General features: G+C 41.7%; 1 protein-coding gene across 5 annotated transcripts in view; it reads right to left on the reverse strand.

Moving 5' to 3' along the window:
* Positions 1 to 23,878, reverse strand: part of PTPN3 (protein tyrosine phosphatase non-receptor type 3) — a 335,183-nt gene that overhangs the window by 24,740 nt on the left and 286,565 nt on the right. For all 5 annotated transcript variants that reach the window (XM_006135940.4, XM_075921606.1, XM_075921609.1 and 2 more), the window contains 2 exons: positions 12,100 to 12,246; positions 2,021 to 2,149 (listed from right to left, as the gene is read on the reverse strand). In XM_006135940.4, coding sequence (XP_006136002.1) covers positions 2,021 to 2,149; positions 12,100 to 12,246 — 276 coding nt within the window. The remainder of the gene's footprint in view (positions 1 to 2,020; positions 2,150 to 12,099; positions 12,247 to 23,878) is intronic.

A 23,878-nucleotide genomic window follows, 5' to 3' on the forward strand; every position in this document is an offset into this window, starting at 1 on the left:
CATGTTAGGTGGTCAAAGTAAATCCTAGGGGGAACAAGCTTACGTCAACTTGCTATCAAGGCTTAAAAGTACAACTGCCTTGCCTTCACTAGGATTGTAAAGTAGGGTTATACAATACAAGCTAAAACCCACATCATTTTACCTATCATGCCTGTTATAAGCACCCTACCTCAGTGAGCGTGTCATCACTAGGAATAAAAATGTGTTAACTCATGTTAGTATGTGGCAACTAACATTAAAATCCTAGAGAAGTCAAAGCAGCTGACATGTGAAAACTACAACTACCTTGTTGGTACTCCGATTTCACATCCTGTTACTTACCATGAAGTATCTCTTCGCTAATTAACACAATTTAGCTAACATTTCTGTAAATGCTAATTTAGACATTCCACAAACATATGTTCCAGAACATAAACATTTGCATTTTATTTAGAAGAAATGTTTTTTCCTATCTATACTAGTAGTTTAAAAAGTGTTAGCTAATTAGAGTTAACTGACAATCAATTAATTAGAGTTGCAAGACCAAAAATGCTCATCTAGACCCTGCAGCACTACCATAACACTGGTTTAAAGATTAAGTAAATTTCTTTCACTGGTATTTAGATTTATCTAAATGGTATTTAGATTTTTAGATAGGGGCCCTAGGAAGAAAAATAACAAAAAAAACCCTGTTGGTTTCCCATAAATTTGAAACACTACAGTGTTTATTACAGTAGAGTAATATTGCTGAAAGACTCTGTGTAAAATTGACACTTTTGTGAGTACCTGTATTTGACAGAATATTGTGAATATAAATAAAACCTAAAATAAAACCACAATGATTGTTAAATATCCTATTTAGTCAAAAAATATGCTATATATAAAACATTTATAGCATCAGTCATAATTAATCAGATGATGAGATTTGGCATCATATTGTAAAAGGAAAACACATAATATTTGAGAACTGATGTTTCATTTCAGCATTATTAGTAAGCTCAGTTACATCTACCTAGTTAAACAACCATGAACTGGACAGAAGTTACAAGAGTCTTAAATCAGTGCCACAAGGAAAAACAATTGCAGAAGGAATGATTTCTGATACTTGAACTTTAAATAAAAAACCGGCCAGCATGTGGTGAATTCCTATAGGGGGTATTTTACCATGAAACAAATACTTCATCATTTCAGAAGATAATAAAATATTTTGTGGTTAGAACGTTGAGAGGGGATGTACAAATGCCAGACAGAAAAGCATAGGGCAGCTTATTATTAGAGATAGACAGGAACCAAGCCTTTCTGTATAAACAAACTCAGACTTCCAAGAAGCTTAGTTGTGATCTGAATATGAACTCTGTGGCACAAATTCATTTATAAAAGTGTTCCATGCATTTGACTCTTTCTCTTTCCTTTCCTTTCATTACAGCAAAATAGCAGCAGCCAAAGAGTACAAAAACCTTGCATAAATGGCAAGTGTTCAAACTATGCACTCCACGAAGCTGCTTTTTCAGTTCAACAAAACTAATGGAAGAAGATTCACAAAATTCTGCAAGCTCCCTCAAAAGTACCTTACAAGGATTCACTTTTTTCCTGATAATTGCCCTATGGGTGTGTGGCATTGAAGAATTGTCCCAGTCTCCACTTTTGAATGAGCAAAAATATTATGAAGGAAAAAAAAATACAGTTTAGTCCTAAATGTTTTTTTAGAGTCAAGCAGCCTGGACAACTACAATATTATTACAATATAGAGTAACATAATAGAATATAGACTTATAATTAGTTACCTTTTTAGGGTTTTTTTAAAAATGTAAATCACTGGAAGGACCTTCAGAATTGCACGATTTGGAGCATCCTTTAAGATAATAAATCAAAATGCACTCGTGCAAATAATACCAAATAAATAAATAAATACATAAAAATTTAAAATAAAAATAAAATAAAAAAGTTGACTATACTTAGCTATATTTCTCATTACAGCAAAAACCAAACCAAACCATCTCCATCCCCAAAACCTAAAGGCCACACTATAGAAAGCACTTACCTCAATATTTGTGATCACCATTTCTCTAAAAACATATGCAATAGTACAATCTTCAGATTGACATTTGATGCGAAAGTTGCCATACTCCATTACATCTGGTGGATCAGGCCAATACTGATGACATTTGGTCTGCAAAGAAAAATGAAAGTACAAGCTATGAGCTTATACTGAATGTGTTTTGTTTTGTGGAATGTGTGCGTATCTATATCTGAGAACAGACTGACATATAGGGCCTGATTCTCCACAGCCTTGTGTAGTCATTTATATCTATGCAAAGCATTTGTTGAATGCCATTGTTGTGATCCTCACATTCATTTTATGTAGGTGTGAAGTACTTGTACAGTATACAAGTCAGTGGAGAATTAGACCCATCACATCTAATGGCATTATTTAATACCTCTGATGCCTAATACCTGCTTTCTGAGATTTAACTCCCTCGCACCACTGTTGAGCAATCAAATTTTTGATAATTGTGGCTTAGTAGCTGAGTTTCTGTAAAAACACAACCCAAGTTTTTGTCAAATCTGTGAAATTCTTGTTTTACAAAAATGTGGTCTGAGTTAACAGGTATTTTTAAGTGCTGTTTTCTTTCTTTGAAATCTCACAGGAACATGGTAGGTTTTTTTTCAAGTGAACAGTAATATTTTTAAACAATACCAATTAATATTACAAATCATGGGAGGACACAGATTAAAAAAAATGTAAACTGGCTTTTGACTAACAAAATCCCCAACCTCAGTGTTATGCCCACATAAATTTGCAAATATATATACATGGGTCAAAATAGCTAAATAACAACTCTTTTTTACTTTCCTAATGTGCTATTTTGACCTATTTTGCATATAGTTTTGCAAGTTTTAGGAGGCACTAAGATTGGATGGGCAGTATAAATTAGCAAGATCACAGTGAGGATCAGCAAATGGAAGAGAATGCTACATCAGTGAACCAGTTTCTTTGTTTTGGCAAGCACAAGTACTGCAGCTCATTTTAATGAGCTGAAAAAGCTTTTGCCAAGAAGTATGCTGGAACAAGTGCATTTAATGTGTAATTGACACTGTAGGGGCAGTTTTCAAAGAAGATGCTGATTATGAGGAATATGAAGATAATCACTTTTAGTCACATCATTCTTTTGCAGAGGGTGGGATGAGGGAGTTGAGAAAAACATGTATTTAGTGACTATCAAAACTAATTATAAAATGTATGTCAGAAGTTTGCAATGATATCTGATTAAAAATGACCATGTAGATCACAATTGCAATTGTAGATCACACTGTTATATATTTGCAACCAGTCTTGTACCAAATGTGGCAGGTAAGATGTTTATGAAGAGGTTATGATTTTCTGGTTCGGTAAGTCTACACTACAGCGTTACTTTGAAATATCTTCTTTTGAAATAGTTAATTTGAAATACGTTATTTCAAAATAATGCCTCTACACACAAAATGCATTTCGAAACAGCGTTTTGCTATTTCGAAATAGCACGTCCAGAGTGGATGCTGAATCACATTTAAGGTCCGGCAGGGCATCAGATCAGGAGTTACTTTGTGTGGCTGCTGCCTGAGGCTATCTGAGGCTCGTGCTTAAAGGGACCCCTCTGGTGAGCCAGTTCTCAGCTTTCCCTGCTTGCTTGCCTACCTTGATGAGGGACAGCAAAGCATTTTGTCTCTGCATGCTCTGGTTGCCCTCACTCCAGACACCACAGCACAATGCAACATGGAGCCAGAATTGCCTCTGGGCACTCTGGTGCTTCTCTTGGATGCGTTGCTGTGAGCCTGGCTGCACTTTCTGCAGGCTGCCATCCGGGAGATCCACCAGGGGGCTGTCAGTATCCAGGAGGCCCTGTGGGAGAGCTTCCACCCTGAGGAACACTAAAAGCCTCCCTGGTCTGCCCCACTGGGGGCTTGTGCCTCATTCCTCCCTCACGTCCTTCCACTTACCCCTCCCTAACCCCCCTTCCTGATGTCAAATAAATACATGTATTTTCATGAACACAAACTTTCTTTATGTAACACAACTGGGGGAGGGGGGAATGAAACTCTGGTGAGACTGGGGAAAGGAGGTAGGAGAGGGGAGAAGAGAGGGTGGGAGAGGGGAGGGGGAAACCTGGGAGGAGGGAGCTGGAAGGGGGAAGCAAGGGGAAGAAAGGGGAGGGGAAGCTCAGGGCTCAGGGTTGGGGGAGGGAGGAGTCTTGCTGGACCAACTTGATTTTCATGCAAACCTGATCCTAGGTTCACACGTGGCCTTTGGTGCCCAGGCTGGCAGATATTATTGCATGCATTTAATTCTTTTAACAATTTCATCTCTTACCCTCGTTTCTTTTTATAAATAAACCTTTAGTTTTTAGATACTAAAGAATCACCAACAGCATGATTTTTGGGTAAGATCAGAGTTATATAGTGACCTGGATGTGCGGCTGTTTGCAGCTTTTCAAGTTCTGCGAGGGAAGGGAGGAGCGGAGATGGAGTGTGAATCAGGCGATTCATGGCACTCTGAAAGTGCTAGGAGGGAGAGGCCTGAGTAAGAAGTACACAGTTCCGGTGTGAAAGGCATGTGGGAGCATGTGTGTATGCAGATGGGGGTCCACGGGCTTCTGTGGCCCAATGAGATGAAGGAGGCCCCTCTCACTGTTAGGGTTGCCAGGTGTCTGATATTGGGGCCCAGACAGTCTGTTATTTGCAGCCTCTGTCCAGCAAAAATACCAGAAATGTGCACTTGTTTTTTTTGCTCAACAACTTTGGTCCTCTCCCACCGCCCCCCCCCCCTTTTTTTTGCTCATCCACATTTGGTACTTTTTGAGAACGTATCTGGCAACCCTACTCACTGTTCTTCATTTGTCAATCACTGTTTTAGACTTTTCCACAAAATAAAAAACAATTCCTTCCTACTGGGAAAAAGGTTTCAAATCTCCCATTAGATTTTTCAATTTGACAATTCTACTTTTTCCATTCGTACTGCGAACCAACAGTCCTGTATGTTCTCAATAATCCATAGCCTGTAGTCCCTTTGAAGGTGAGCAGCATATTTATTTAAATTTTCCAAAACGGAATGTCTTGAAGTTCATAAAACTTGTATGAATCTAGAATAATATATATGACATTTCAAAGTGCATGGATGATTTTCTGCACTAAACCTTATGGTTTACATTTAAAATACCATATTTGAAAAAACTTCAGAAATACTATTAAAAACAGCATTTTGGATGCAAGATTTTGCATGAAAAATTATTAATTGTCTAAGTCCCCAGCCTCTGCTAGTCAGTAACTGGGAATGAGAAATGGGATGGATAAGTGCCTGGTCTGTTCATTCCCTCTGGGGCACCTGGCATTCGCCACTGCCAGAAGACAGGATAGTGGGCTAGATGGACCTTTGGTCTAACTCAGTATGGCCACTTTTTATGTTAATCAGTTTCTACTCTGTAGACACTTTGCTTGAATGAGGACTAATTAAGAACTGCATAATTTCAACCAACATGACTAAACTGCTCTAGTAAGATAAATGTTACGATTTTTACATGGTTCAGACAATAAACAGCTGTCACAGCTTGGAATACTATGAGAATTCCACTCTATATAGCTGAAATTATTCTCTAATTTTCTTTATGGTTAGTAACATTATCTGGACTTTTTCAGAGCTGATCAAGGATGATACAAGACAAGATACAAGATTTCTTCAAGATAGCGACAGAGCTAAAAAATGAAATATTGGAAAATTTCAGGAAAATTATAATCATAAACATGGCTATTTAGTCACTATCTGAAGGGTATTTAATTACCTTAATAGTACACTCAAAATGATTTTGATCTTCTCAAAAAAGTACAATTCCCTATATATATCTCTTGACAAATCAGCTCTTTCAGGCGCAGATTATTAAATTCAAAACCTCATGTGATCAGAATTATGTAATTCAACTAGTTTGGGAGCATGAGGGCAATCATTTTTCAACAATTTGTTCTCCCACATGTTATAAGAGCCAATAAAATTAGGTAATAGAAACTACTTTGGGCCTTTTTTGCTTAGGGATGTAACTGCTGCCAAAAACATTTCTGCTTCCATTTTTGTCATCTTACTTACAAAAAAAAATCACTATTTTGGTTATTTGGAATCTAGTTCTGATGAATTATTTGCCCTATGAAGTATTTAAAAGATCTATGCTCTGCTCAGTTATTATTATAACACCACTTATGCCTTATGGAGCAATGTGTAATTGCTTTAGTTGATAAACACTATACACTTAAGTAGGGACGTAAGCAACTAGTCAACTACCCAATAAGCATATGCTTATTGTGTAATTGAGTAGTCACTTGACTAGTTGCTCCCCCCTCTTGCTGCCCCTATCAGAGAGAGGCAGCAAGCGCAGGGAGCAGGAGCCAGTGCTGGGAGGAACTGGGGAGGAAGGGAGCGGAGGGGGGAAAAGACAGGGGAGGCAGAGGCATTGCGAGGAAACCAGGCACGAGCTAGGACAGCTGCTGTGCCTCTTCCTTTTCAGTCTAGACTGCAGGGTGTGTTTTTTTTGAAAAAGCCTTTTTTGAAAAAGCGCTCACATGCGATTATGCAAATAAAGTGAGATTTGTAAATCCGTGCTTCATTTGAATTTTTGATCTGCTTCATTTGCATTCCTCTTTCGAGAAAGGAATGCAGTCTAGACAAGCTCCCACTGAAAGAGCTTGTTTCTCATTGTGTGAATTAAATAAGCTAAAAACAAAAAAAAGACTATGAAAATAAAATTCATATGCAGTCCTCTTCTTTGCCCCTGCACAGCGGTTGCCAGAAGGGTCTGAATCGGAACTTCAGATCCCAGCACAGAATTTTGCCATTGAAGCCACATGATTATCTTGTGGGGTTTTTTGTTTTGTTTTTTGTAGTTCAGTCTCTAGGGAGGACCATGAACCATATTTAGGCAATGTGTTACACAACTATTTGGTAGAAAGAAGAGGAAAGTTGGAACCAAGACTTCTGGGTTTTATCTGTCTGAAGAGCAATGGTGTTTAATGGCTACAGCAGTCTAAATGAGAAAGAGGGTAGTATTATCACCCATCTAATTGAAGGGACTAAACACTTTGGAAACACTGTACTAAAAAACTATGTGGGTGTGACATTCCTTGAATATCTGATTTGAAATTCTGTGAATTTTGCCATTGACTTCCATGGGGCCATGATTTCAGCGTATAACTTCAAATGTTGTTTTTCCATTTGATAACAGTGTTTATTTTATAAGTGGGTTGTGCCCATGAAAGCTCATGATTTTTTGTTAGTCTCTAAGGTGCTGCAAGACTACTTGTTATTTAGGTTTTTTTAATTTTTTTTAAACATTAGGCTTCAGTATAGAAATACTGAATCTATTTAAACACATTTTCACTTTGTAGATTATCTATCATTAACTGCCATCATTTTAACAAACAGAACAAATCTAAATGCTTTGCAGGTTTGGGTTCATTATGCCTATTAAAGAAGCACTCAAAATATCTGGAGAGATGCAAGGCAACTGTGTGTGGAGTCTGAAATCAGTCTAAAAAGCTGGAAATTTCTGACTGTGGAAGTCTGGCTATGTTGCAGTGGTGAGTTCATGTAAGCAACTCAAGGTCAGACAACTGGAGGGCACAACTTACTTCTAATAGATACATTAAAAAATGAAATGGGATTTCTAACAACACTGTTAAATTTCAATACGTGTCAGTTTGGTGATTTCTATTCATACACACAGAAACATTATAAATCAGACATATTCCAAATATATTTTATAAGTTAAAATGTATTGGGTGACGTTTTTCATTAGCCACATAATTAACTTTTTATCTTCCTTTCCAATATCAAACCCTGTTTTCAATTGCTTATAACTTTCCCAAACTTTAACTATTAAAACTGAATGTTTTCATGCTGCTGCTTGACTCAGGCTTCGTTTTATTTTTTAATTTCGACTGAAATAATTCGGTCATTTCTGAAAATAAAATTACTTGCCCATTACCCAAGACGTGCACAGTTTTCCTTACAATGGCTCCTCTGGTGTAACTTGGGTGCCAAGCATCATAACTGAGGGCAGGGAGATTGTCCTGCATTCTTCCTATAGGCCAAGCAGCCTGCATAAGGAGGAAGTAATCTGACTAGAATGCAGAGGAGTGTGGAAAAAGGAGGAGACATGGGAAAAAGGGAACAGCAGAAGAAGGGGGAACTGGGGAGCCCACTCTTCCAGAACCTGGAACTGAACACCGATGTCCCAAATGTTGCATTTCTCTGCTCTCACTATGCATCAGTGAAATGTACTAGCTAAAAATGTCTCATCTCCCTCAAACGCTTGGGCCACAAAAAGGACAGCAACCTACAACTACTCCCAGTTATTATGCAAGCTCATGTGATGGAGACCCATGCTTTCCATTTGAAGATAGAAACGCTGTTCATGATTTAAGATAGGAGTCTGAATGGTTCAACATGGTATTACTTGTTTGTTTGTCAAGAAACTAGGAAATTACATCTGCAGGATTACATTAAAAGATTAATGTTGTGAACTCATCTACTCAGAATTTGGAAAGTGGGAATTCAAGGTTGTCCATACAGCCTTAATTGGTCACTCCCCTGTGTATACATTATGATTCAGGCTAAGATTTAGTCACAGGTACACCTGAACCTCTGTTGTCTGGATGTCTCTAATCTGGGAGCACCCGTGATATGAACCCTGGCAGGAGGTGGCAGCAGCTCTTGGCACTGCGGATCTCCCTCCCCTCCAACTGAGGGAATGGCAGCGCAGCAGAACGCTTCTCTCCTGAGCAGCGGAAGGTGGTGCCGGGGAGAGATGGGGAGTGAGGAGCCATGTGTGCCCCTGGAGCGTGGTGCCAGGTAAGCACCCTACCCTATCCCCTTTATGTCCAGACCCTGCAGTACCCTCCCTGGTCCAGCAAATTCTTTACTATGGCATACCTTGTTTCCCACAGTTGCAGGAGTGAAGAGGTTCAAGTGTATTTTTAGTAAAAGTCATGGACAAGTCATGGGCAGTAAACAAAAATTCATGACCCATGACCTGTCCATGACTTTTACTATATACTCCTGACTAAAACTTGAGGAGGGGGGCAGCTTGTAGGGGTGGCTTTGAGGGTTGGGTTGCCCAAGGGGGCGCTGTTGGTGTTAAGAGGAGGAAAAGAGGGAATGCAGCCTGGGCATGCTGTGAATGCTTCGGAGGTGATGCTAACTGGTTCCAGTTAACCATTGGAGCAGCTCTCTGTCTGCCTCCCCTTCAAACGGTTAAACAATAACGTTTAACTGGTTAACCAATTGAATGGGATTTTAGATCCCTAGAAGTCACAGAGCTCATGAAATCTGTGACACACACAGAACCTTAATTATTATAGTCATGTATTACTATGGTATGGTAACCTACTGGTTTTTTTCCTACAAGTCCCATTGGGCAGCCATCAATGGCACATTTTGTACATTTGCTTCTATATTTATACTAGTTGAAACAAAGCTTTGTACTTGCTAAAGTGTTACACATCCAAAGCTGCTCTTTTGAGATGGTGAAACATTTTTTGCTAGAGCTGAGGTTTTTAATTATGTTTCTGTGATTGGCTGTACCTAAGGATTATGCCTTAACCCTTCTGACCATAAGGACTTATCCTAAGTCATTGAAAAACCAAATTCTTTTTTCCATCTTCTGAATTAATAAGTCTGCTCCAGCTTCACTTCTCAATCAGTATATTAAACAGAATCTCCAAATATCCACTCCCAAATAAAGCAGCTCCCAAACCATGCCAGTTTCAGAATTTGACAGTTCAATGAGAAGTTACTTAGGAACACAGCTAAAGAATGAGGAGAATTTCTACCTGTAGAAAGGCAGACAAAAATTATGATCTGTCGCACCCTGCAGATGCCAGAAAAAAACCACCCCCAGTTTCTAACTTTGTAACTGTTGTTATTTGAGATGTGTTGCTCCTGTCTATTCCATGTGAAAGTACTGTGTGCATAGCTGCTGGAGATTTTTTCTTAGTGGTATCCCATAGGACCAACTCTAGCTACCTGTATGGCTGCTGCAGCCAGGATATTAATTAGGCTGCATGAAAATTTCTTGAACACCTCAACTTCTTGTCCCAAGTTTTCAAGAGATCTTGGTGGGCCCCAAAGTCATCCAGCAGGGGCAAATTTTTAGGGTTTGGGGCCATCTCCTCTGCACCACATTGACTAGGAACCATGTCTTGGACATTGGCATCAGAGTTAGTACCAGAGTCAGGGGCTGGTGCTGGATGGGATGAAACAGTGACTCACCTCTTAGACACCACAAAGTATGAATGATGAGAAGGGGAGCCCAGTACTGGTGGCCATGCACTGGCCAGTAGGCAGGTACCGAAGTCCAGTGCATAGGCTACAGTACTAGTAGGTCTTCAGTGGGACAAAGGATTTTCCTTCAGATTCTGAAGAGGATGCTTCCCTTGGAAACTATGGCAGCACAACACCCACTTCTGATTCCAGACCATTCCAGAGAACTGGAGATAGGCTGTAGGCCATAGATTGCTTTACTGAGACCGTGGAAGGTTGCTCTGGATGGTGCTGTGGTGCAGCTTGCTGCCCTTTGATTCTTTTATCCCCAGTTACCTGGGCCGGTAGGTAGCCTGAGGGGTCGGTGGGGTCAGGAGGGATGTCAGGTCCTTTGCTACCTGGAAAGCCTTGGGGGAAGCAGAGGGGGATCAAAGGGTCTGCAGGCACACGGTCTCATAGCTGCTCTGAGGAGTCAGAGAACATCGACAGTGGATCACTTGGCATGGAAGCCAAAGTGATTGGTTCAGCTCTGAGACTAGTCTGAGGGCTGCCTCCATAAGTATGGCCTTTAGAAGAATCTCCCTATTTTTGGGAATGTGGGGTCTGAAGCCCCTGCAGATCTGGCACTTTTCTTTTCTTTATTGCAACTTTCCCGGGAGTACTTTAGACAGGAGGAGTGCATGCCACAGGAGGTTCATGGCTTCAGACCAAAGGAATGAGGCATACCCAGCCCCTCAAATGAGAGTTCCTCTGACAGGGATAACTATTAAAACTACTATGTGCACTAATACTAGGAATTATATACAATAATTACAATAACTATACAATATACAACAGAAAAATCCCAACCACTAGGCAAGAAGCTTCACAAGAGCAAAAAGGATCATTCCAGGAAACTATCACAAGCAGCAAGTAGAAAAGAGGGTGCAGGGCCAGTCAAATCCCATTTGCTGGCACATACAGGCACAGCTCCAGAGAACACTACAGCCAGTCTTACAGATACCACTAAAGGAAATTTTTTTGGCAATCCTATGCACAACCTAGTACATAAGCAAGCATTCAAAGAACCAGCTCCCTCAACCCCAGCTCTGCTCTGTCTCTGGCTTCTCCCCCGCCCCACTCCGCTGTTTCACTCCTGGCCCCAGCTACAGCTCCGGCCCTGCACACAACTGCAGCCCCACTCCCAACCACAGTTCCCTGCCCCCAGTAAGCATGAACCAAGTAAGGGGGGTGGGAGGGAAGACATTACTAAAAATTTGGGGAACCACTGTTTAAGAAAGTAGAGGGATTTCACGTAGATTATAAATTAGAGAGTAACTATTTTGTACTTTGGATATGGGAACATTTGTATTTTCCATAATTCAGGGAGTCTGTGAACTGATTTCAAAACTATAATTTAGTAAATCAGTTCTATAGCAGATACTTCAATGTACTTTTAGGAAAAGTGTCAAAATATTATCTCTCAGATTCTCAACAAGGTAAGTAATTGAAATATACTAAATTTTGGCTATATGCATAAAGGGCATTCTCTTACTCTCACATGATGTTTTCAGGACAGCAGGTATCAGAAACTGCCATTCTCATATTCTACACATTTTCACACACAGGGCAACAGGAAACAAGCAGCTTTAACTGTTGCAGTTATATATTCAGGAGAGGGAATAAGAAAAGATCAAAAAGCATAGCAAACAATATGTTAAAAGAAGAGACACAAGCTTCTTTTACATTGAAATCCTTTCTGCTAAACAGCTTTTAGGCCAATATCAAAAGATAATTTAGACATACATGTTTAATTACTTTGCTGTGAACTGCAAGCTTCAAGAGAGGATATACATGCTTACCCGTCCTCGTTCAGTGAGAGTTGTCAACATGATGATCAGTGATAACCTATGATCCCAGACTACCTGCCAGAAATGTGCACAGGTATGTGGAAGAGGACCTTGAGTAGCGATATATTTGTTCACAATGCCAGCAGAAGGAATTTCCATCTGTCAGGAGAAAGAACAACTTACATCTCACCACTCAAATGCCCAATATTATTTTGTTTTCTTGTTCAAAATAACTTTCACAAAGATGATCTTCTGAAGGAAATTTTAAAAAGGCAGTTGAACAACAAAGTTAACAAATTCATTTCAAGTATCTTAGGGTATGTCTACACTTGTACCCTAGTTCGAACTAGAGATGCAAATGTAGGCATTCGAAATAGTCAATGAAGCCAGGATTTAAATATCCCGCGCTTCATTAGCATAATCTCGTCTGTGCGCTATTCCGAACGCCATCTGATTCGAAAGTGAAAGTGCGCTCCGGACCGTGTTAGTTTGAATCAACCCCCTTGGTTCAAACTAACATTACTCCTCAAAAAATGACGTAACGTTAGTTCGAACCAAGGAATTCGATTCAAACTAACACAGCCCAGAGCGCACTTTCACATCAGCCGGTGTTTGGAATAGCGCACGGCTGAGATTATGCTAATGAAGCGTGGAATATTTAAATCCCAGCTTCACTGGCTATTTCGAATGCCTACATTTGCATCCCTAGTTCAAACTAGGGTGCAAGTGTAGACATACCCTTTCAGAATATCACAATCTTTTATTACTAAATTAAAATGGACCAAAATCACACACAGAAACACAGCAATTACTTTAAAATTATTTTTCCATACAACAATGAAACCTAGATATAGCTCACTCAGATTCTTGACCACTTACAAATAGATGAGTGTAGCATACAAATCATTAATCTAAAATGAAAGGTAATGCACTGACATGCTAAATTTTCTCTGAACAGGCAAACATTTTGAATTCTACTGAAAATGTTTTACTTATCCTCTTGTACAACTCTACAACCTATAATTCTTTACTATCCCTCCTGCATTTTAAAAGAAATATATATAACAAAAAGATCTCATGCTTTTTTCAGCTTCCAAACATTTACCCTTTGTGTTTAGCTTCTCAACTACAAGACCTGTTAACTACAGCAGTGATTCTCAACACTGTACCCATCCATGTCCTAAAACCCCATTGCAGAGATTCTGTTTGACATGTGGTGGTTTGATAAACTTGTACATTTATGTGGAGAATACCGTCTTCTGCTCCAGAATATACATGACCATTTATTAAAATCTCTTTCTCTCTCCTAAGGTTGAAAATAAACCTTCAAAAAGGTGAACTGATACAGTGATGATCCCCCGCCCATGCTTTATGAAAATGTCTTATGGACACGAATATGTATAACTCGAAGATGCTTTGGGCAAAATGTTTCATGTAACCTTTCAGTCTTAATGACATAAATCTGTTGGATCTGTATTTCTTATTTTGGTGTCTGTATCATTCTTATATGTAAAGTTAGAAATATGGAGTATGGAATGGTTTATGATTTTAAATGGTTTATGGTGCAAATGAAAGCCATCAAGGTGTTTCTCTCAATCTTTGGGTGATCACCTGTAAACAGCCTCTTATGTCCTTCAAGTCTAAGCAGTGGTTGATCTTACGAAGTCATATGACCACCCTAACTGATAGGGTCTGACCAGGTAATTTTCCATGGGAGGATGGAATTTAGTAAAGAATTCCCACCTAAAAAGAAGGCTATTTAAAATGCTGAGTTTTTCAGTCCCTGTGTCTTTGGCTGGCATGTCACTCCCAAGAGCATGAACTAGAGACCCCAGGGAAAAGGGATCTTCCCTGGCTTGCAGGTTTAGTTGAAATAAGAACAATTTTAATGTAAGCTTGTTATAAGCCTTAATATGTTAGAACTAGCTATGAGTTTGTTATTTCAAATTTGTAATCTGCTTTGCTCTGCCTCTTTTCACTTGCAGCCATTTAAATTCTATTGTTTGTACTTAAAATATTATTTTATTTTCTATCAAGCCCAGTGTAAATAATTGTTACCTGGGGAAGCAATCAGTGTGTACGTCCTCCTTTCATTTTTAAAAGGGGCTTACCTGAATGATTTATTTGGGGATGTGATTTTATTTGGGGAGTGGGTTTTCTGGTAGCTGTGCCCAAAATGCATTCGCCTCAGACCTGAAGAGATGCAATGTCTGTATTGCTCTCCAGGTGGGAGTTCTCAGCTCTGTGCCTTGGCTGGGGGAGACCAGGAGATCTGGCCCAGCAGGACAGGATGGTGAGAAGCCCACAAGAGAAAGGAGGCGAGTGTCAGTGGCTTTACCAGCACACCAGGAAGCACCCGAATGGGTCTTCTGTGGTGGAACCCCATCATTGTGGCTATATCTGCAGCTAGCCTTAAATAGATACTCAGAGAAATAAAACACTCTGAAATCTAATGATTATTTCATTGATAATTAAAGCAAATGAGAAAGCAGATGGACACTATATCTGCTAAGAGTAGAATAATTTGTTAGCATCTCAGGTGGGTGGCGTTTGGTTTATGGGTATAGTGTACCAATATTTCTCTGAGTTGTAATCCCTTATGGGTGCTTCACTGTAGGGTTAGCTGCATCCTTCTGCTACTGACTGAAGAATTTACATAGCAGTGTTTATTTGGCACTCACATGCACTGCCTCCCTCTTGTGGTCTGCCACAAGGCTAAGCAGCATTGCATGGGCAAACCCTCTTCAGTTCCTTTTCTGACAAAGTACATGATGTGAACTCGAAGTAGAGGCGAGAAAAGTAGGAGCACTCACAAGGACCCACAACTTGAAAAACCATCATTACTGCACAAGGTGAGTAATTTCTTCAAGTACTGGCCTACGAATACTCTACTGTAGAGGACTCCTGAGCAGTATCCCCTACTGCAGACTGGGGCTTCAGAATTAATTATGTAATTGACAATAGTACAGTGACATTGAATCTCATATCTGCAACAGAATCCCCCAGGACAATAATGTTATGCAACTGTGTGCAGATACCTAGGTAGCAGTTCTGAAGATTTTGATATAGGGATAACTTTATAAGAAGACGATGATCAACAAAACCGATCTTACAGAGTATGTGGGGATTACAGATGGAGGTGCTATATTGTGAATCTGATAAAGCTCAGATAGCATTTGAGACCCATCTAGAGAGTCTCTGAGCTGAAATCATGTGCTCTAGACCTATCTGTAATGGAGAGGAAGAGTATCAGATTTTCTAAAAATTCTTGTCATGTCCAAATACAAGACCCATTCTCTCCTTATGTCGAGTGTACAGAGGATGGCTTCCCTATTATCTTGGTGAGATTTAAATAAAAGGTAGAAAGGTGAAATGTGCTGATGAGAAATGTGCAAGTCACTTTGAAGATGAATGTCAGAGGTGGTCAAAGCATGACTGGCAGAGAGGAGCACAGTGAAAGGTGGACAAACCATTAAGGCCATTCTCTCCCTAGCTTTCTTGCTAACATAGTAACAATCAGGAACAAGTGAAGCCAAGAACAAGAAAGCCTGGTTTGAAGAGGGGTCTAACCAAATTCTTTTAATACTAGATTGAGATGCTACATTGGCCCATTGTAGAATATGGCACAAGAGTTACCACTGCATCTCTTTCTCATTCTTGATCATGTGGGAATTGGAAGCTCATACTGTCTGCTGTGGTGTTGTGTAATCCAGGTAGGTAAATCACGGATTGTGGGAAATAAATACACCAGTTCCATAAGCTTGAGTGCTTCCATTTAAAGGATAGATGATCTGATGGTTTGTGTGATACATACATGCTTACATTGTCCATCATGATCTTTGTGTGCATATCTTAGATTAGCAGATAGAAATTAGCACATATATTCTAGATCATTCTGAGCTCAAGCAGATTGATGTGAATGCATGTCTTGGATGGAGGTCATTTGTCCTGCACTGAAATCACCAAGATGTGTGCCTAATCCAATGAGAGACATGCTGGGAGTAAGAAATAGTGATGGGGAAGGATACACAAATGGGAATCCTATCCAAGTGTTTGCTGGATCTTTCTACCAATTCAAAGACTGGTTGATTTTGGTGGGCATCAACAGGAGTTCGTCTATGTTGTCTTTATTCAGTAAACTGAATTGAACCATGACTGTTCATGGCATTTCATGTGAAGTCTGGCAAGAACTATCACAGATATTTCCACAGACACATGCCCCAGAAATGGAAAGCAATGTCTGACTGATATGTGAGGGCTCGATTGCATTGTCTTGGTAAAGGTGGAGAGACTGAAGAATCTGTGTGGTGGAAGGAAAGCGCGGACTCAAAGTCGAGACTGGCTCCTATGAATTCTAGTCTGTACTCGTATTAATGTCAATTTTTGTGCACTGATTTATAGGCCCAGTTCCTTAAATAAATTCAGAGTGGCATAAGTAACTTGCTGGGCTTTGACAAAGACACACACACTGAGAAGACAATCCTCCAGGTAAGGGTAAACTATAATGCCCTGGGAGTGCAAATAGGTTGCCACCAGAGAGTGGATCTTGGAGAATACTCTGAGGGGAAATGAGAGGCCAAAAGGGAGTGCCCTATATTGGTACTGGTCCTGGTCTAGTGTGAATCTGGGGGTATCTTGTGACACAGTATATCAAAATGTGGAAGCAAGCACCTTGGAGGTCAAGGGCCATGAAACACTGGAATAATTATTGCCAAAGTGAGCATTTTCAACTTCTGAACCTTGACAAATCTGTTGAGTGCCCTGAAGTCTAGTAAGAAATCCCAACCTCCCTTTTTTGAATATCAGGAAGCAACAAAAGTCAGAGACTTTTTCTTTTAGATGTAGGGACACTGGCTGTATGGCAACTACACTGAAGAGATGGTCTCTCTCTTATCATAACAGGCTTTCATGACTAGGGTCCTTGAAGAGGGCAGGAAAGAGAATTTGGGGGGTGGGGGCATAGGTGAAATAGATGGCATGCCCATCTCGAATAATCTCCAGTACCTATTTATCTGAGGTTATCCATTCCCAGGTGACAACCTGGGATGCAGTGATCATGAGATGGTAGATTTCAGGATCCTGACCAAAGGAAGAAAGGAGAGTAGCAAAATGCACACCCTGGACTTCAGAAAAGCAGACTGACTCCCTCAGAGAACTGATGGGCAGGATTCCCTGGGATGCTCACATAAAGGGGAAAGGAGTCCAGGAGAGCTAGCAGTATTTTAAAGAAGTCTTACTAAAGGCACAGGAAGAAACCATCCCGACGCACAACAAGAAAAGCAAATATGGTAGACAACCAGATTGGCTTACCGGGGACATCCTTGGTGAGCTTAAACACAAAAAGGAAGCTTACAAGAAGTGGAAACTTGGAAGGATGACTAGAGAGGAGTATAAATATATTGCTCGAGAATGCAGGGGAGTTATCAGGAAGGCAAAAGCACAATTGGAATTGCAGCTAGCAAGGGATGTGAAGGATAACAGGAAAGGTTTCTACAGACATGTTAGCAATAAGAGGGTCATCAGAGAGGATATGGGGCCCTTACTGGATGAGAGAAGTAACCTAGTGACAGGTGATATGGGAAAAACTGAAGTACTCAATGCTTTCTTTGCCTCTGTCTTCACAGACAAGGTCAGCTCCCAGGCAAATGCACTAGGCAACGCAGTATGGGAAGGAGGTGGACAGCAGTTGGTGGGGAAAGAACAAGTTAGGAACTATTTAGAAAAGCTAAACGTACACAAATCCATCGGCCTGGATTTAATGCATCTGAGGGTACTGAGGGAGTTGGCAAATGTCATTGTGGAGCCTTTGGCCATTATCTTTGAAAACTCGTGGAGATTGGGAGAGATTTCAATGATTGTATGATTGAAAAAAGGCAAATGTAGTGCCCATCTTTAAAAAAGGGAAGAAGGTCTCTCCAGTGACTACAGACTAGTCAGCCTTACCTCAGTCCCCAGAAAAATCATGGAGGGGATCCTCAAGGAATCCATTTTGAAGCACTTGGAAAAGGGGAAGTGATCAGGAATAGTCAACATGGATTCACGAAGGGAAAGTCATACCTGACCAATCTGATTAGCTTTTATGATGAGGTAACTGGCTCTATGGATATAGGAAAGTCAGTGGATGTGATATACCTTGACTTTAGCAAAGCTTTTGATACGGTTTCCCACAATATGCTTGCCAGGAAGTTAAGGGAATATGGACTGGATAAATGGACTGTAAAATGCTGGCTAGAGCATTGGGCCCAACAGGTAGCGATCAACGGCTCAATGTCAGGTTGGCGGTCGATTTCTAGCGGAGTGCCCCAGGGATTTGTTCTTGGACCAGTTTTGTTCAACATCTTTATTAATGACCTGGATGAGGGGATGAACTGCACCCACAGCAAATTTGCAGATGACACTAAGCTAGGGGGAAGAGACAGATATGCTGGAGGGTCAGAGAGAGGGTCCAGAGTGACCTGGACAGATTAGAGGATTGGGCCAAAAGAAATCTGATGAGGTTCAACAAGGACAAATGTAGAGTCCTGCACTTGGGATGGAAGAATCCCAAGCACTGTTACAGGCTGGGGACCAACCAGTTAAGTAGTAGTTCTGCAGAAAAGGACCTGGGGATTACAGTGGATGAGAAGCTGAATATAAGTCAACAGTGTGCCCTTGTAGCCAAGAAGGCTAATAGCATATTAGGGTGCATTAGGGAGGAGCATTGCCAGCAGATCCAGAGAAGTGATTTCCCCTTTATTCGGCTCTGGTGAGGCCAAATCTGGAATATTGTGTCCAGTTATGGACCCCCCACTATAGAAAGGATGTGGATGCACTGGAGAAGATCCAGTGGGGGGGATTATTAGGGGGCTGGAGCACATGACATATGAGGAGAGAATGAGGGATTTGGGTTTGTTTAGTCTGCAGAAGAGAAGAGTGAGGGGAGATTTGATAGCAGCCTTCAACTTCCTGAAGGGAGGTTCCAAAGAGGATGGAGAAAGGCTGTTCTCAGTAGTGACACGTGGCAGAACAAGGAGCAATGGCCTCAAGTTACAGTGGGGGAGGTCTAGATTGGATATTAGGAAAAACTATTTCACTAGGAGGGTGGTGAAGCACTGGAATGGGTTACCTAGGGAGGTGGTGGAATCTCCATCCCTAGAGGTTTTTAAGTCCCAGCTTGACAAAGCCCTGGCTGGGTTGATTTAGCTGAGATTGGTTCTGCCTTGGGCAGGAGGCTGGACTTGATGACCTCTTGAGGTCTCTTCTAGCCGTAGGATTCTATGATATTGTGCTCTGTGAAGCTGTGGGCTGATGACCAGGCTGCTTTACAGATGTTTGAGATGGGCACATTGATCAAGAAGGCTACTGATAGAGCTTTTTCGAGTTCCCAGTGGGGATTGCAGTAGCAAAGGTAAACTCATCTAGAAATCTTCTTCTTGAATATGGCTGGCACACCATTTGATCTAGGGACAATTTAAGTCCACACCCTAATTTTGAACCTAAAATACCTTCCATACTCCACGTTACTCCACAAATCCACGTCCCATCTTTCTTCTCTAAATCTCATGAGAACCAATGAGGCAGTGTATGTCAGACATTAGCTTTCTATCCTGGAAGGACAACATGTTTAGTAATTCACCCAACATTTGTTGTGGAAAAGGTGTAAACTGTGTCAGCCATATTCAAGAAGATTTCTAGATGAGTTTACCTTTGCTACTGCAATCCCCACTGGGAACTCGAATATGCTCTATCAGTAGCCTTCTTGATCAATGTGCCCATCGCAAACATCTGTAAAGCTGGCCCCCTCATTTGTTAAGCCTTTGAATACTTTATTTGTATTGCATTTGTAGCCCATTTCATAGCTTTCATGCACAATCTGCATCCATGATTTAGCTCTGTTATATAAGAGGATAAATTTGCATGCTAGGATTTGTAAATTTGTATTTACTCATACTATTTATAAGCAAAACAAAAAATTCACTTCCTCTAAGATTATAGAACCCTTTGAATGTTAATAACTGAAATGTAAACATTAAGAAATTGAACTGTGCAACAACAGTAAGTGGACCAGTATTAAGTAGTGTCACAGGAGATAACAGCCTTGGAATGTTAACTCTAGTCCTTTAGTTCAAAAGATTGCTTTTCTCGTTTTTGCTCTCACAAACTGAAGCACCAACAGATCCAAAGACAAGCCAATGGTATTTTCTAGTGATAAAATAGAAAGCAATGTCAATCTCTTGTCAGTCAAAGTTGATAAATATGTTGTAATGAGCCTGAGCTTTGAAAAGCTTCAGTCACCTCACTGCTCAAGGCTGTGACTAGCAGCATGAGCAAACTCCTCAAAGCTAATTCACAGATTAGGAAAAGCATCCTTCAGCTCTCCACTCCAAGTTTTCCATTTGTTCATGATGCAGAGTGCTTTCCATGTTGCAAAATGTGACAGATGTTGAATTGCAACATAAAAGTCTTCATTCTTGACATCTGAACATTGTCCATGGATCAGTATCCCATGAAGGTTGATACAATTTTTCAGGAGTGTTTTTCTCTCTGCCTCCAGCTTACTTCCCCCCCCCCAAAGTCTTGTCTTGATGCTTCATTTGTAAATTATTTATTTGATGGACACTCATGCTGTGTCAACAAATGAGCAAAACAACTCTCTTGAATTTTTCTTCTGAGCTTCGGATTGCCTTATCTTTACCCCCATAAGCAAACTGTCTCTTTTCCTGATGAATGCAAGTTTCTTTGAAGGCAAGCTAAACTCCTGAGTTGGTAGTGCCACTGCAGTTATACAGGCAGTCCCCGACTTACGCGGATCCGACTTATGTCGGATCCGCACTTACGAACGGGGCTCTCTCGCCCCGGAGGTCGAGGTGGCGGATTGCTGCCTGTGAGCACCGGGGTGAGAAAGCCCCGTTCATAAGCTGCTCCCGGTGCCCCTGGTCTGCTGGAGACTGTCTCCAGCAGACCAGGGGCACCGGGACTGAAGCCGCAGCAGCGGCGGGGGGTTCCCGCGCTTCTGAGGCTTTGCCAGAACAAAGCCTCAGAAGCGCGGGAACCCGCCGCTGCTGCTGCGGCTTCAGTCCCGGTGCCTGTGGTCTGCTGGGGACCGTCCCCAGCAGACCACAGGCACCGGGAGCGAAGCTGCAGCAGCGGCGGGGTCCCTCGCCTCTGAGACTTTGCCAGAGCAAAGCCTCAGAGGCGCGGCACCCCGCTGCCGCTGCGGCTCTGCTCCCTGTGTCCCTGGTCTGCTGGGGGGGGCGCAGCTAGTGTGCCCCCCCCCCCCCAGCAGACCAGGCTTTTGTTGTGGACCCTGGGGCAGAGTAGCTGGGGCGCTGCCGATTGGTCCTGCAGCGCCGCTCTGGGCACTACTGGACCAACCCGGCAGCACCCCAGCTGCTCTGCCCCAGGTCCTGATTCAGCCGCTGCTGGTCAGTTTCAGCAGTGGCTGAATCAGGACGCCTGGGGCAGAGCAGCTGGGGTGCTGCTGGGTTGGTCCAGTAGCGCCAAGGAGCGAGGAGCGGTGCTACTGGAGCAACCCAGCAGCACCCCAGCTACTCTGCCCCAGGAGTCCCCAAGTCATCCGCTGCTGAAACTGACCAGCGCTGACTACAGGAAGCCCGAGGCAGAGTTGCTCTGCCCCAGGCTTCCTGGAATCAGCCGCTGATCAGTTTCAGCAGCAGCTGACTTGGGGTTCTTAAGTTGAATCTGTATGTAAGTCAGAACTGGCAGTCAGTTTCAGCAGCGGCTGAATCTGGACGCTAGTTCCGACTTACATACAGATTCAACTTAAGAACAAACCTACAGTCCCTATCTTGTACGTAACCCGGGGACTGCCTGTAGTTGGAATGGTTTTTGGTATGGATGTAACTCTGCTTTTCTCCAAGGGACCAGTAGATGGCACCATACACTGCAGGGATGCCTAGCTGCCCAATGGCAGAAGTTTAAGTGACTTTGTTGGAGTAGGTACCATGAAGGAGGTGGTAAGCTCACTACCGCTCCTCTCAGAAGTTGGCCACGTAGGGTCTTTGGTTTTCAATGTACCAGTTGTACAAGCGGATCCTGCCAACTTGGACATGTACAACTCTGCGTTGGTCATTACTGAGACTATCGAATGAGTTCCCTGACAAGTCAGGTTGTTGCCCACTTTTTTCACTTTTTTAGAGCAGCGACAGCAGAGGACTTGGGGAAGTGATGGAGCAGAGCAGCTGGGTGCTGCCGGGTTGGTGCCGCAGCATCGCCGCTGCCAAAACTGACGAGCGGCGGATTTGGGGAAGCAGAGGAGCAGAGCAGCTGGGGTGCTGCCAGGTTGGTCCCGCAGCACCTCCCCTCATCCCTCTGCCCGGCAATAACTACTGCAGTCTGGGCTGTGGGGAGCCCGCTCCCCTCCCAGAAACTCTCAGCGGCGGCACGGGACTGAGTGCAGCCGGAATGGGGAAAGTTCGGGGACTTGGATCTCGCAGCAGCACGGGGCTTCTCCTGCCTTCCTGCAAAATGGTGGAGGGTTCGCCCCTCGTCGCACTGTTTCCCGCCCACCTCCCCGGCCAGACGCAGTGCGGGTCCCGGCAGACCCGTCACAGGGGCATAATTCCCTTCCCCTCTTCTCCCCTTCCCTTTCCCAGCTGCAAGCGCCCATGGGGCTCACAGCAGCTTCAATTGTTCAACTGGCCGGAGCACGGGATACCGGACAATTGGAGTTTTACTGTACTATGTCCAATTCTGGTCACCCCATCTCAATAGAGATAGAGTGGAACTAAAAAACATTCAGAGAAGGGCAACAAGGTTATTTAACAGCTTCCTCAAGAGGGGAGACTAAAAAGACTAGTGCTGTTCAGCACAGAAAAGAACTAAAGGGGGAATATGATAGAGGTCTATAAATCATGAATACTATGGAAAAATGAATAGAAACATATTATTTACCCTTCCTCACTACACACAAACCAGAGGCCACCTGATGAAATTAACAGGCAACTGGTTTAATACAAACAAGGGGACATGCTTGTTTACACCACACTCAACTAATATGTGGAACTCTGTCACGGACATTGTTATGGCCAAAAGTATAACAGGGGTCAAAAAATAACTAAATATTTCCTGGAAATATCTACCTTAAAGCATCTGAACTTCTGGATACTCCTTGAAATCCTTCTGAATCTTGAACTTTTTGAAGTTTACACATCACTGACAAAAACATTTATGGTTGCAATCCCATCAATACAATTCAGGTAGATTCTAGAGATCAATTTAAATAAACAACCACTTCTCCTAAAAATAAAACCTCATACATAGTAAAAACAATAGATGCAGACCATTTTACCATTTTATTTCAATATTAAATTTCCATAAAAGTATCCCAGACTGCTCCTAAAAAGAGGATAAGAAGGGACAGAAAGAGATAGGAAAACAACAAGATATTACAGTACCCCATACACCTGAAAGATAAAAGTATTAAAAATAGCCAAAATGAATATAATCATGGTACATTTTCTTAAACATTGTTCACTTGGAATAATGGCATGATCTATATTTACACAGATATGTTCAGTTTAGAGTTTGATGCAAGTTATACATATTAGTATATGTATAACTTTTCTGAACACTTGTATATTTGCCACACTGACCACAGGGAAGTGACTACAAATTAAAATGTCATTGATAGAATTAAGAAATGTTTACATGCTTTACAAAGCTTTTAACATTCCAAAGGGTAGGTGAATTTTAATAAAAGGATGAGTTAAAATATTTTGATTTTAAGACCAAATTACAATCATCCAATAGAGTACAATAGTAGATTGTCACCCACAGAACGACATATCAT

The sequence above is a fragment of the Pelodiscus sinensis genome, chromosome 2, assembly GCF_049634645.1.
Source record: "Pelodiscus sinensis isolate JC-2024 chromosome 2, ASM4963464v1, whole genome shotgun sequence".
Classification (NCBI taxonomy): Eukaryota; Metazoa; Chordata; order Testudines; family Trionychidae; genus Pelodiscus; species Pelodiscus sinensis.